The 15317-nt window shown below is 41.8% G+C and overlaps 1 protein-coding gene across 1 annotated transcript in view; it reads left to right on the top strand.

The window, feature by feature from the left end:
- The window catches only part of LOC135525934 (pleckstrin homology domain-containing family G member 3-like), a 47505-nt gene that overhangs the window by 18998 nt on the left and 13190 nt on the right, over window positions 1-15317 (top strand). The window contains exons 5-6 of the mRNA XM_064953907.1: window positions 10875-11377; window positions 14680-14780. Coding sequence (XP_064809979.1) covers window positions 10875-11377; window positions 14680-14780 — 604 coding nt within the window. The remainder of the gene's footprint in view (window positions 1-10874; window positions 11378-14679; window positions 14781-15317) is intronic.

Below are 15317 nucleotides of genomic sequence, written 5' to 3'. Positions count from 1 at the left end.
TTTTAACATTTTTATTTATTTGTAATAATAACAATTACAACAATACTGAATGAACACTTATTTTAATATAATACATCAATAAAATCAATTTGGCCTCAAACAAATAATGAAACATGTTCAATTTGGTTTAAATAATGCAAAAACAAAGTGTTGGAGAAGAAAGTAAAAGTGCAATATGTGCTATGTAAGAAAGCTAACGTTTCAGTTCCTTGCTCAGAACATGAGAGCATATGAAAGCTTGTGGTTCCTTTTAACATGAGTCTTCAATATTCCCAGGTATGAAGTTTTAGGTTGTAGTTATTATAGGACTATTCCCTCTACACGATTTGTATTTTATTAACCTTTGACTATTGGATGTTCTTATAGGCACTTTAATATTGCCAGTGTAACAGTATAGCTTCCGTCCCTCTCCTCGCTCCTCCCTGGGCTCGAACCAGGAACACAATGACAATAGCCACCCTCGAAGCAGCGTTACCCATGCAGAGGAAGGGAAACAGCCACTCCAAGGCTCAGAGCGAGTGACATTTGAAACGCTATTAGCGCGCGCCAACTAGCTAGCCATTTCACTTCGGTTACACCAGCCTCATCTCGGGAGTTGATAGGCTTGAAGTCATAAACAGCGCAATGCTTGACGCACAACAAAGAGCTGCTGGCAAAATGCACGAAAGTGCTGTTTGAATGAATGTTTACTCGCCTGCTTCTGCCTACCACCGCTTAGTCAAATACTTGTATGCGCAGTCAGATTATATGCATTGCAGGACACGCTAGATAATATCTAGTAATATCATCAACCATGTGTATTTATCTTATAAAAAATATTACTAGTTAAGTTTAATGCTAGCTAGCAAATTACCTTGGCTTACTGCATTTGCGTAACAGGCAGTCTCCTTGTGGAGTGCAACAAGAGAGAGGCAGGTCATTATTGCGTTGGACTAGTTAACTGTGAGGTTGCAAGATTGGATCCCCCGAGCTGACAAGGTGAAAATCTGTCGTTCTGCCCCTGAACAAGGCAGTTAACCCACTGTTCCTAGGCCGTGTTCTTTTAACTGACTTGCCAGTTAAATAAAGGTATAAAAAAATAATATATATATATTTAATTAATTTTAAAAAATTGGAGCCCTAAAATACCAGAATTACCTAATTTTATTTATTTTTAAAATAGGGCCGTTTTTTTATTTATTGTTTTAAGTTTTCATAACAATCGGAAATCGGCCCTAATTAATCGGCCATTCCAATAAATCGGTCGACCTCTAATCTGCTCCGGATTAAGATTCATCCATGTCTGCATAAAGAATGGGGTGACTTTGAAAATCTATTTTGGTTATTGAACTACAATAAGTAAAGTGGATTTACACCCAGTAACAGTATTGCGGTAATTTCAGAATTGGGTCTTTGATCTGTACTACACATAAATGCAAAGTTATGAATGTCATTCTCTTCATGGTGATGTATCCTAAATAGGTACACAAAGATAGAAATATGGAATATCCTCCTCTGCATATCTGGGTATTATTCTACACACTGGCTATTATTTTAATGACCTTCGACAACAAACTACACCAATTTTGGTTGGTCCGGACCAATCAGACGTACAGTACATAAGTGTACTCAACTCTAGTGTGATCTACTGTTTCCTGTACTGAACTACTGTACAGGTCTGTCCTGTACTATGCTTTGCTTTACTGTACTGTCCAAACTTGTGAAACATACACATCTATGATTTGGTCCAGAATGGAAAGAATCTGAACTACTCATGGACGCCTATGTTTGGGCTAAATTTAAGGCCGGTCCAGATGTCTGTGGACGTTGAAATCCAGGCCAGGGCGGATTGATCACATTTCAATTACTTTTCAACATCCATGGACATACGGTGTCGGTCGGTGCTCAGTGGATGAGGATTCTGGCTAGAGTAAATGGAAAGGGAGGGGGCTCATGGGTAGGTGTCAGTAATTTTATTTATTATTTTACCTTTATTTAACCAGGCAAGTCAGTTAAGAACAAATTCTTATTTTCAATGACAGCCTAGGAACAGTGGGTTAACTGCCTGTTCAGGGGCAGAACGACAGATTTGTACCTTGTCAGCTCGGGGGTTTGAACTCGCAACCTTCCGCTAGGCTACCCTAAGAGCCAGGAAAGGTGACATTAATTGGAACGAGGGAGGGCTTGTCCATACTTTACACACTCTTGCTTTGACCACAAGATGAGAAAGAACATGGTTATTAGCTGAACATAACAGTATACCAGTGGAAGGGAGGACAGTAGCAGGTGACCCAACTGTGGTTTGTGACTATGATTTCCCATTGTAGCCAATTGAAATACAGAAATTGTTAGATTTTTTTCAGGAATTCTGTTACTGATTTGGTAACAGAATTTCACATTTTAATCCCTTAATAATTCCTAAACAAAATTGATATCAGTAAAAACAAGAACTAATCAAGTCCTATCTTTGTGTTACTTCTGTGAATTTTTATTGTCCTCCCTCCTAATGAGGGAGAGAAATTAGAAAATATCTTAGATATGTGGGTTTTTAGGAAACAGAATTTCAAAGCAATGTTTGTTAAACCAACAGAAGGCAGCAACAAATCTCCTAAACTAAATATATGTTGATATAAGTTGGTAAGGGTCTTTACTTCAACATTGTGTTTTGATGTATTTCTAATGCCTTTAAGACTTTTTCTGGTAGATGGTTTCTAAGACTCCTTTTCCATCTGTTTGAAGAAATCAAAGCCTTTGTCTGATTTTCTTTGGATGGAACAGGGTTGAGACGTGAACAAAAATATTAATATAATATGTAAGTATGACCGGGAGACCCATGAGGCGGAGCACATTTGGCTCAGCGTTGTCCGGGACGGTTTGGCAGGCCAGGATTTCCTGGTCCCATCGCGCTCTAGCGACTCCTTGTGGCAGGCCGGACATCTGCAAGGTTATCCCGGTCATCAGTTAGACTGTGTTTCCCCCTACGCATTGGTGCGGCTGGCTTCCAGGTTAAGCGAGCAGTGTGTCAAGAAGAAGTGTGTGTTTTGGAGGATGCGTGGCTCTCAACCGTCGCCTCTCCCGAGTCCATAGGGGAGTTTCAGCGATGGGACAAGAACACAACTACCAATTGGGGAGAAGTAGGGGTAAAAGTACAACAAATATATAACTCTGCATGGGGCAAATGGTCACACCAGACGACACTAACTGGTTTTCTGATCCATGCCAATACCTTTTTTTTAAAGGTATCTGTGACCAACAAATGCATGTCTGTATTCCCAGTCATGAAAAATCCATAGATTTGGTCCTAATGAATTTATTTCAATTGACTGATTTCCTTATGAATTGTTACTCAGTAAAATCATTGAAATTGTTGCATGTTGTGTTTTCTATTTTTGTTCAGTGTGTATATATTCCTTAATTTAAAAAAATAATATAGACTAACCTTTCATTTGACACCCAATTTAACAGGCTCCTATGAACTTCACATGTTGGTGCTCATGGGTCCTCTTTTTCGATGGAAATGACCCTTACCAAGCCTTTGTGACTGAGCTAAAGCCTGAGGGTGTGGGAGTCTGCGCTGCCATCTCTTGGATTGAATAATATTGTGGATATAAAGTAGTCTACTACAGTGGGGCAAAAAAGTATTTAGTCAGCCACCAATTGTGCAAGTTCTCCCACTTAAAAAGATGAGGCCTGTAATTTTCATCATAGGTACACTTCAACTATGACAGACAAAATGAGGGAAAAAAATCCTGAATCACATTGTAGGATTTTTAATGAATTTATTTGCAAATTATGGTGGAAAATAAGTATTTGGTCACCTACAAACAAGATTTCTGGCTCTCACAGACCTGTAACTTCTTCTTTAAGAGGCTCCTCTGTCCTCCACTCGTTACCTGTATTAATGGCACCTGTTTGAACTTGTTATCAGTATAAAAGACACCTGTCCACAACCTCAAACAGTCACACTCCAAACTCCACTATGGCCAAGACCAAAGAGCTGTCAAAGGACACCAGAAACAAAATTGTTGACCTGCACCAGGCTGGGAAGACTGAATATGCAATAGGTAAGCAGCTTGGTTTGAAGAAATCAACTGTGGGAGCAATTATTAGGAAATGGAAGACATACAAAACCACTAATCTCCCTCGATCTGGGGCTCCACGCAAGATCTCAGCCTGTGGGGTCAAAATGATCACAAGAACGGTGATCAAAAATCCCAGAACCACACGGGGGGGACCTAGTGAATGACCTGCAGAGAGCTGGGACCAAAGTAACAAAGCCTACCATCAGTAACACACTACGCCGCCAGGGACTCAAATCCTGCAGTGCCAGACGTGTCCCCCTGCTTAAGCCAGTACGTGCCCAGGCCCGTCTGAAGTTTGCTAGAGAGCATTTGGATGATCCAGAAGAAGATTGGGAGAATGTCAGATGAAACCAAAATATAACTTTTTGGTAAACTCAACTCGTTGTGTTTGGAGGACAGAGAATGCTGAGTTGCATCCAAAGAACACCATACCTACTGTGAAGCATGGGGCTGGAAACATCATGCTTTGGGGCTGTTTTTCTGCAAAGGGACCTGGACAACTGATCTGTGTAAAGGAAAGAATGAATGGGGCCATGTATCGTGAGATTTTGAGTGAAAACCTCCTTCCATCAGCAAGGGCATTGAAACGTGGCTGGGTCTTTCAGCATGACGATGATCCCAAACACAACGCCCGGGCAACGAAGGAGTGGCTTCATAAGAAGCATTTCAAGGTCCTGAAGTGCCTAGCCAGTCTCCAGATCTCAACCCCATAGAAAATCTTTGGAGGGAGTTGAATGTCCATGTTGCCCAGCAACAGCCCCAAAACATCACTGCTCTAGAGGAGATCTGCATGGAGGAATGGGCCAAAATACCAGCAACAGTGTGTGAAAACCTTGTGAAGACTTACAGAAAACGTTTGACCTCTGTCATTGACAACAGAGGGTATAAAACAAAGTATTGAGGAACTTTTGTTATTGACCAAATACTTATTTTCCACCATAATTTGCAAATAAATTAATTAGAAATCCTACAATGTGATTTTTCTGGATTTTTTTCTTCTCATTTTGTCTGTCATCGTTGAAGTGTACCTATGATAATTACAGGCCTTATCTTTTTAAGTGGGAGAACTTGCACAATTGGTGGCTGGCTAAATACCCGACTATGTATGCAATGCCTATAGACGTCTTTAAAAGCTGTAACCTGCAGACCATCCAACTGAGAACAGGCCGCAGGGAGGTCAACACATGTAAATCTTCTTGCAAATCAGCCTCCAAATATTTACACAAAGCTTTGAATACTCCATGTGAAAGTATCTGTGTGTGTGTGTGTGTGTGTGTGTGTATATGAAGTCTCAATGGTGAAGATGAAAAATCAGCTGTTGCTTTGTCATGGCGTGTTGGTTGTCCTGTGATGGATGTGCATACTGTACATTTTCTAAATATCTCCTGCATCAAAAGCTGCAGAGGAACACTTACAGTTCCCCCTCATGAGTGAGGAAATTAGTGGTTCGTTCTGACACTCTCAGAGAAGAATGTACACATCTGTCTGAAGATGTTATGTTTTGAATACCTCAGCTCAGTAACCTACAGTTCTGTGTTCTGTCAGGACCACATGCATCACATTAAACTAGACTCAGGGCATCTTCCCACACACTTCTCCCCTTCTGAGTATTAACAGGTCCCAGAGCAGTTATTTACCTGCAGCTATTGGCTCAGCCAGGGCCTGTAAATGGGCTGTTCAAGAATTCCCAGCTGACTCTGTATCTCAAGAGAATTGTTGCTATAATATGCTAAAGTATTACTGGAACTAAATTAGGTTTCTCATTGTAAACACTTTTTTATGAGGGATGACATCTGGTCACCACCTGTATTCAGATGAAGTCAAATCGGTGTGTGTGTGTGTGTGTGTGTGTTCAGAATTGTGAGGCATCTCATCTGAACATCTGTAGGGCTGTGTTTACTGACATTTGTTTCTCTGTTAGTGAAGGGACAGGTGTTGGTGTATGGCAGTGTGGGGGTGGAATCACAGTTGTATCACCCAGTGTGGGAGTTTATTGGTCATGGCAGCGCGGTGTGCAGGCAGGCCTGTGCCAGGGAAGATATGTTGATCCTCTGGGATCAGTATTAAATATTTGCAGATGCTGGAGAGACTCTGAGGCACCAGGATAGACCAGACACTGCCTTTTTAAGTTCTGAGCGGGAGTCTGATACATTATACATACTGTATTGACACTATGTGAGGATTTCAACTTAATATAGGTACGTGAGATGAATGCCTATGGCCAAGTCATTAGCAGTCTTTCTTTTTTGCTATTTTGTCAGTCATGGTTTATGCCTGTGATGTACTAGAGATGGAGGTCATCACTGTCCTCTCTGGTAATCCTGGATCTGACTTCCTTATCCACAGAGGCCCAATGGAAACACTGCCCTGCGTCACAGTATGCTTGCTAATTTAGCTCTAACCTTATTTCCAGACCCACATGTTTACCAGGGCTTTTAATTTGCATTCCTTAGCATTGCCTGCTACAATGAAGCCACTCCGCGTGTGGTTGATGGAATCGTACGGAGGAGCTCAAATCGATGGAGTGTGGGATCAGGCAAATATCGACTACCTTATATCTTCAGTGGGTACTCTGAGCAGGGAAAGAGAAGATTGGTGGTACTAGGGCAGTTAGTGACCTATTACCGCCACACCAGCGGAGACATGACCGCAGTCAATTTCCACGTGACTATTTAGTCAATGTAACTAAGCTTCTCTAAGCTCTGATTCTGCTGATGGTCATTAGTAGCCTACCAAACTTGCTAACTGTCTGGTACTCGGCACTATATTGTTTCTCTAATCACTCTGACATCAATGCAGATCGATCAAAAAACAAACACTTCATGAGTGCTCATTTTGCGCAACATTTCTATAGGCTTACGCCTGCGTCAGAAAACGGAGTGATAGAGGCCATTAAAAAGAGGATCCCATCAGATTTATTTAGGATAGGCTAACTATATTTCTCAACTTTCCTAATATTTAAGCACATTGTTTGGCTTTACAACAGGAGTATAGCCTACCTGGCTGGCATGAAAATTAAACCACAGGAAGAGCGTCCTCCATTTGCTGTTTAAGTGCATAGATGACATGTATATTTTTGCCCCTGGTGCATGATAATGCTTCATTCTAAATTAAAACTAATTTCACACATATAATATATATGTAAAGACGAGATTAAATCAAGAATAGTCTGATGGGTGACAATATTAGCCTATCGCTTGTGAATTGTGTAATATCACTAGTGAATGATGCCCAGGTTGTATGCAGTAAGGCAGATGGCTCATACCTTTAAAAAAAAAAAAAAAACTTTAACAAATCATAGTCCCACACATCATGTAGCCTGGCCAATATGTTTTGGTAAGGTTTGTATCACAACTAAAGTGGTCAAATAACTTCTTCAAATGAAGCACATTGGCATGGCAAACAGGTGGTGCATGAGTTTCACTTTTGGGGAAGATCATTTTCACCATAAAAATGCACCTTTTTATAATAAAGCATTACATGCATAATCACATTTGTGGTAACTTTTGAGAATGGTGTTTTCCCGCTAAATGATTGTATTTTGTAACATTCGCCCTTATAGCCTACTGCCGTGTACGCATTGCTGCGCTTATAATGTGACGAAATGGCCTAATAGTTTATCAAAAATAAGCTAAATGTTCTGATCTGTTGCATCAGCCTCATTGGTTTAAAAAAAAAAAATTCAAATGGATGCGAGTGGTGGTATTAATTTGGGATCTATAGCATCCCACAACTGTCCCAGAGTATGTTTGGAATATTTATTTCTCGCACAGGTCAATTGACCAATGGAATAAGTCAACTTTTGTACTATGGGGGATAGTAGAATGAAATAGGCTAGTGCTATTTGTTGTTCGTTAGGCCTACTCATCTTGTTGTGGACAGTTCTTCTAACATCTTCAATATGCCCCTTGGAATTAAATAAGGACTCGTGCAGTTGCTTCTCTGTCTTCACTTGTAGCCTACTTCGGAGTAGAGATTGATGCCTGTGAGAAGAACCCGATCAGGTGAAGGGCATTGGCTAATAAGAATTGAGATATCTGAGCGAGATGTGAGAGGTTCTTCGGGATATGCAACCGGAAGAAGGGAATTATTATATTCAGCCCAAGGGCACAACGGCTACTGGCCACAAAAGGTGTGTTTTTTTTAATGTTGTTTTTGTTGGGGGCATTACAGCCACACTATAGGGATATGCCGTCGGGAAATTCAAAGCATTGTCAAGTGTGTGCAGCCTATGCAAGAAACAAAGCAGAGCTCATGCCTTTCATGTGTCTTTTTTCAAATCATCATTAGTTGTCATGCAGCCTTAGAATGTAATTAAAAATCTGAACATTTAGCCAAACATTTGTATCACAACTGAAGTTGCATAAATAGCTCTAAATTAAGCATAAAGGAGGACCTTTTTTTTTTAACCACTCAACACAGAATAGCCACATGTGCGCACTCCCTCAGAAAGGATATTTTCTCCAAACAATTTCAATTTTATTCAGCTATTTCAATTGTATTCTTCATACTATAAAATAATGCCACTATAAAATGCCATTCTAAGCTAATCTTATCTGCTTAATGAACTAGTGTAGCCCATAGCCAGGTCAGGACCTAACATAAGGACAACTCAGTGTAAGCTATTCTGTTCTTCTGAAGTAGACTACATTTTCTCCATATCATGTTTCTTTAGACCTGTCCAAAATAAATAATGGCTTTATTGTGAAGGTGGAGGCCATATTACATGGCTTTATTAGACTTTTTCAAATGTAGATGTTCCAAAGGTCTGCATCAGTGGCTTGTAGGCTGTGTGGAAGCCAGGAGATGGTAAATATGTTTGTTAATTAATGGTCATTTACCGTCAGACCGGCAGTTATTCTACTTGACAATCACCGGTTGACAATTTCATGACTGCCACAGCCCTAGGTGGTACAGTTTACTGTTGTTGGCTTTCTCTCTTATCCCTGGTCCCGGTACTAATGCCCGAGACCTTCCACATCTCTTACATCATTTTATGGCCCATCTTACTGCCATGGCTTGTCATGATGTTGATGAGCCTAATGTTGAGTCACCATTATGTAATAATTCTGTAAAGAAACATACTGTGTAAAGATTGAATTAGCCTAGGACAAGTCATATAATTTGCACTCCACTTGTAGAACTGAGTGGCTTGGAGACTCGTTAGGGTTTGTTATTAAACCTGGAGATGTTTTGACTGTCATTACTTCTCCAGTCATGACAGTCTGGGTATTGACGTCAGCACAGAGGTGATAGGGAGGGAGGCCTTGGCGGCTGGCTCTTAGAGCAGGCAAGGTAGTAATTTTCCAGCCCAAAGTAAATGGGGAAAAGAGGAGCTTCTGTCTGAGTAGATACTACAACAGAAACTCCTAGTGGTCTGAGTTCAACAGCCTACTGTACTATTACTCCCTGTAAGTAGTACTATTTCATGATTTTGTAACTACTCTAAACAGCTTCTATGAAGTGGTCAACCCTTGTTTGCATGCTCACCCCTTCTTTCTCTGAGACTTGGCATGCTTGAGTCTGGTGTTGTAGACGAGCCCTGTGGTAGATTGTAGAGGCTGGCGTGTAGCACAAAATGACTGCACCAGCATTCTAGGCCTGATGAGCTCACTCCTGATTCATGGAAACTTGAGGATGCCAGGAGGAGGAAGGCATGTGGCTTGTGCAGAAACCTGTGTGTTTGCTCTTCACTCACTCCTACAGTGACAGTGTGATTCACCAGAGTTCACTGGCAACATCCAGCTGACTGTCTATATATAACCTATGTAGAGGGGGAGAGACTTGTTTTGTTTCCTGTATATGTTGATTCCACAAATTTGACTTATGACCTCAAAGAGCTCTTCTTTCATCTCCAATACTTTCTAATAATCATTTTTTTCTACATTTATTATACCTCAAAGGTGAAATGTTCAAGTATATCACTTTTGTGATACCATCCTTACTATATAGAAAGCCCCCCCCTCAGTTCTGAAGTAATTTGGGTCATTGGTAACAGATCACATCTCCAGTCAAATGGCCTGCTGCCCGCAGTGCCTAGTGACAGATCCATGTTTATAAGATGTGGGATGTGTGCTAATGAAGCATATTTTATGACTGCCTTATCGATTTCATAAAGAATTTGTTAACACAGTTGACTCCATGAAGTAAGTCTGTATTAACGCCATCTCTCTGTCCTCACTTGGCAATATCCCTGGCCCAATCACTGCTGTGACCAATAAGGGGTTTGTTCTCCAGATGGCTCTGTTTATTGGTTTCAAGTTCAGTGGCAAGAATATCATAGTTTTAAATGGTGCAAAATGCATTTTGACCTTTTACCTTCCAAATACTTTCTGAAATAAACCACTGTGACTTGATGTATTTGGGGAAAGTTTGTGGGGAACATTCCCAATCTGGACCGGAAGGATGTGAAACTGAATATGAATTCCATTTTTCTTGATTTGAGAAGTAGCTCCCTAAACAAGACTCTGGTTCCCACTCCCCTATTTTCTCCCGATCGGTTTTTCCTCCATTTTTTTCTAAGCCACTACCAGTCAGGGAGGGTGGAGGAAATGGCTGGGTTTTCCAGAGAATGTGGAGTGCTGTAACTGGGGCAAGTCAGTAATGATTTGAGAAATCCCCTTCACAGTAAAGCACTCCTCTTCAGGCTGGACACTGGGTTCATAATGTCATGGATCATTAATCACTCATCGGAGTACAGTATTTGTTATCAGGACCTCACAATACATTTTAGATCCATTGAATCAATCTTGTTGATCTATTTTCTGCCCATGAACCCTGCATATTAACTCATTTTTCTCTCTTCTCTATCAGAATCTCCTCGGTTGTACTCTGCCGTCTCCGTCAGTGATTGTCATGAGCGACCAGACGGCTACAGCCAGCTGTGTGCTGACCCTTCGGAGGGAGAGGCTAAGCGTCCAGTGAGCCTGGTGTCCACTCTGTCCTCTGGCTCCTCCAGGGACAGCCACAGCCTCTACGGCAGTACCACGGCCCTCCCCTCCTCCACCCCACCTCCCCCCAGTAGAGAGGACATTGACCTGGAGCTCAGCCCTGCAAAGGGAGCCAGGGAGCAGCCACAGGCCCAGCTGCAGGGCCTCATCCAGGGGGGGACCAGAGACCAGTGGTGGAGCCACAGTCAAACCAGGTCCCAGTCCAACACCTCCAACAGGAGAGCTTTTGCACCTCTGACCCCAACATCACCCTTTGCCACTGAAGCCATGGCGCCCAACCCCAAGCTCAGCTACGTGGACCGTGTGGTCATGGAGATCATTGAGACGGAGCGCATGTATGTCAGGGACCTTCGCAGCATTGTGGAGGTGAGTCGCCTTGAGCGTCCATTCAGTTCTAGTTAATAGGACTGAGGCTTGACCTGAATCTATGCAATAGTGTTTTCACTATATGATATAGTGTAAGTTAATAGGTATTTCAGAGTGTTTCTCTTGGAATGGTATGTAGCAATGACTTAATGTCTGTACCTCCCAAATATGGAGCTGATTTACTGGAGTTAGCCAGAGACTAAGGAATGGGAGAGCAAATAAGGTTCTCCATTTTCCAAGTGACTGCTTGCCTTGTAGCCACATGTGTCTGCTACCTATAAAATATTCTAGGGTTGATTGTTTTACCAGGATGTAGTTTGATTTCCTGGTGAAACAGTTCCCTGCGTATTTTGTAACTGGCATTTTCAGAGGTTGAAAAAGTACCCAATTGTCATACTAAAAGTAAAGATACCTTAATAAAATATTACTGAAGTGAAAGTCACCCAGTAAAATACTACTCGAGTAAATGTTTTAAAGTATTTGGTTTTAAATATCCTTAACTATCAAAAGTAAATGTAATTGCAAAAATACATTTAAGTATCAAAAGAAAAAGTGTACATTTTCGAACTGCTTATATTAAGCAAACCAGACGGTACTTTTTTTTTTTAATTTACAGGGGGCACACAATAACATGCAGAGATTATTTACAAACAAAGCATTTTTGTTTAGTGAGTAGGGGTGATCTCTTGATAAGTGTGAGAATTGGACCATTTTCCTGTCCTGCTAAGCAGTCAAAATGTATGAAGTACATTATTTTCTTTAGGAATATAATGAAGTAAAAGTTGTCAAACATAAAAAGTTAAGTACAGATACCCCCCAAAATTACACTTAAGTAGTACTTTAAAGTATTCTTAAGTGCTTTGCACCAGTGCATTTTCATCATCGGATAGAAAATACCATGTAGCCTGTAAAACCAGCGGATTAGGATTCCAATGTGACTGATACGTTTTTAAACTGATGTATGTAATGCACTCTGTTTACATTACTGTGAATGCATACAGCTCTGAAACTTGGATCTCGTTATCTTCTCAGGTCTTGAGTTCGAAAAGCAAAATCAGGGCTAAGACACAAAGCACCTCTTTCAAGGCAGAACCTCTCCCCTGATGAGCTTGGTCATAGATATTAACGGATGCTTCTAATGTCATCTCCTGGTTGTGGGAAATGGGACAGAGATGATTTCTTCCACTCCACGTTTAAGTAAACTGACCTCTAATCATGGCTGCTGGCTTTGTAGTCTGAAAACAACTGCCAAATGTGCAGATCAGCCTTCCCTATTGGCCCCTTCAGGTTGGGGTAATTCTCCTCTTTGGATTAGTACTGACCATAGGGAAGGTGGCTTGAGAGCCCTGTAGCGTACAGGTTATAATGTCTTAAACACATGACGCAGACAGGTCAGAGGTAGTGTGTTAATGGCTCTCTTCACCTTGTCTCTGTGTGGCTGACTGTGCTGCTGGCGCCTGGCCTAGGAGGTGTTGGAGGGTGATATGCTCTGACTGAGCCCTTGCTGCTGCAGCAGTAGCCAGAGTAATCACGTAGTCCTGCTCCTGACAAGCACTCCCACACTGCCTCAGGACTTCCAACTAGCCCTGCCTAGCTGCCTGCTTCATTGCAACCTAAACTAGGATACAGAGCTTTCCGGCCTCTTACAGGCAACAGCCAACAAAAACACAGCCATCACAATGCCAACTGAAGAAACATAGCAGAGTAGCAACTGTTTTTTTCCCCCACATAATGTTGTGGTGGAGGAAACTCTTTGAACAATCCCAAATCTAAATTCAGCATTTCAATGACTTGCTCTGCAATGGCATCTTGTCATGTACGTTTCAGTACCAGAATCTCCTTTTCCAGGATGTGAAGCTTGGCATTTCAGTGACATTAGATGCATCTGTTTGTCCTGCTACTGTCGCTTATGATGTCGACACTACACCCGGGAAGCTGTTAGTTTATCTGGCGGAGAGCAGACACTGTCTAGGAACATGCCTCTCTACACCACCTACTGTGTGCCACATCTGGGGAAAGCAGAAGCCTCCTTATCTCAGCTCTTAGAACAGCTGTGTGACACAGGTGGAATCGCACCTTCACTTCCACCTCAACAGATATGCTGAGGGTCAAAATCTCTCTGTTTGGAGTACTACTAGCTTCCATAGTCTTCCTCTCATCAATTTTCACTAAGTCATCTCTATTTCATTACATGTGCCACTTATGACTTCCCAGATGTCACTCTAAATGGCTCTTCCCCTCCCCCTAGGGTGCACTACCCTTTTATGGGTCACCCAACCATACTCACAAGCCTAGACCTAACGTTGTTCTGACAGCAGGCTGTACATGTGTTCGCAGGCTGTGTGTGGTCAGTAGGGGGCCTCGGTGTGGCTGGTGTTAGTGGTGCTCAAGACTGGGACTGTGAGACGCCCTGCTGAAAGACAGTCGGCATTGCTGTCACTGGACGGGAATGCTTCCACTATGAAATGGTTTAGTTCAGTGTGTGGTGAGAAGGGATGACTACTTCACACTGCACTGACGGGGCTCGGGTTCTGTGTGTGCGCGCACGTGTGTTTGCGTATACGAACAGTCGAACACTGTTTGATTTTTCTTCTGTGAGTGCGTGTCTGCTTGCAAGACAGTTGAGTTATGTAGTTGTCTGTATTTGGTGCGTTTCTATAAGGAACACCAGTGTGTAACTGGGTGAGAGGAGAAGCATCAGCCATTCCTAGCATATACTCTGACTAATGTGCCTCTGTTTCAGTTATATTAAAATCGAGTAGTCCTGCCACCAGATGGGAGAGGGGCCATGGGAGGAGAACACTGTGTGCTGGTCTGATGGACTTTTACAGAACTACTGCCAGAGGGTCAAACTACCCTCCAGTAACAAGGAATAAATCCTTAAAAGGACCATTGAAACATTACAACAGAACCACTTGGATTTGAACACATTGATCCTGAGTCATACAGTGTTGTGTTAATAGACAGCAGATGGGCATCATCCTATGTGGTCTTTTTTAGCCTGGTCATAAAAAGTGCAAACAGGATGTGCGGTAAACTGAAACATTGAAGCAGAATCCACCACGAGCCAACAGCACAGGAGCATGTTAAATGTTGTCTATACACAAGCTCCCTCTACTGGAAATTATTTGAAATTGCAGTTTAGACTGAAAATATATATACACACACACAGGATATTTGGTTTTTCATAGGGAAAATAGAACCTGCAGTATAACCATTACATTTAACATTTACATTTAAGTCATTTAGCAGACGCTCTTATCCAGAGCGACTTACAAACCATAGTCTTGTTGTTTATTTAGGATTACCTGGCTCACATCATAGACATGGACAACCTTCCCATTCAACCAGACCAGGTTTCTTCCTTGTTTGGGAATATAGAGGACATCTATTTGTTTAACAGGTAAGTCAGACACCTGTCAATGCCCCATGTTCTCCCAAAATGACAAGGCAAATTAACTGTAACTGCATGTATGCGTTTTCTTTTTACAGACCGTCTACACAAAAACAACTTGGTACACGTTTAACACTCATTACATTCAACTTGAAGCATACATTGGGAATACATTGCCATTTCAGTGGAATGCTGTTTTGACAGAGATGGATTCAAAGGCTTCCTGGCAAGAGCTCTGTTCTATGGCTGTGTTGGAGAGTTTGACCTCAAAACAGATTTAGACCGATAGAGGAAAATATGGCTAACCAACACCAATCACACAGATTGGCCCAGAACACAGCAGATTGGGATCAGTTACGCATTAGACAAATTACATTATGGCTGTATGTGTCCACTCTGCTGCAGATGCTATCAGGACCACCACCCACTCTGTGCACCCGATAGGATCATCCAAACAACAACATATGTTGTCTATGTAAACGTATCGTGTCAGGATATGCTCACTAAGCCTCATGCCAAAAGAGAAGAGCCACAAACATCCCTATG

The sequence above is a fragment of the Oncorhynchus masou genome, chromosome 32, assembly GCF_036934945.1.
Source record: "Oncorhynchus masou masou isolate Uvic2021 chromosome 32, UVic_Omas_1.1, whole genome shotgun sequence".
NCBI lineage: Eukaryota > Metazoa > Chordata > Actinopteri > Salmoniformes > Salmonidae > Oncorhynchus > Oncorhynchus masou.
This window is presented reverse-complemented; position numbering and strand designations above follow the sequence as displayed.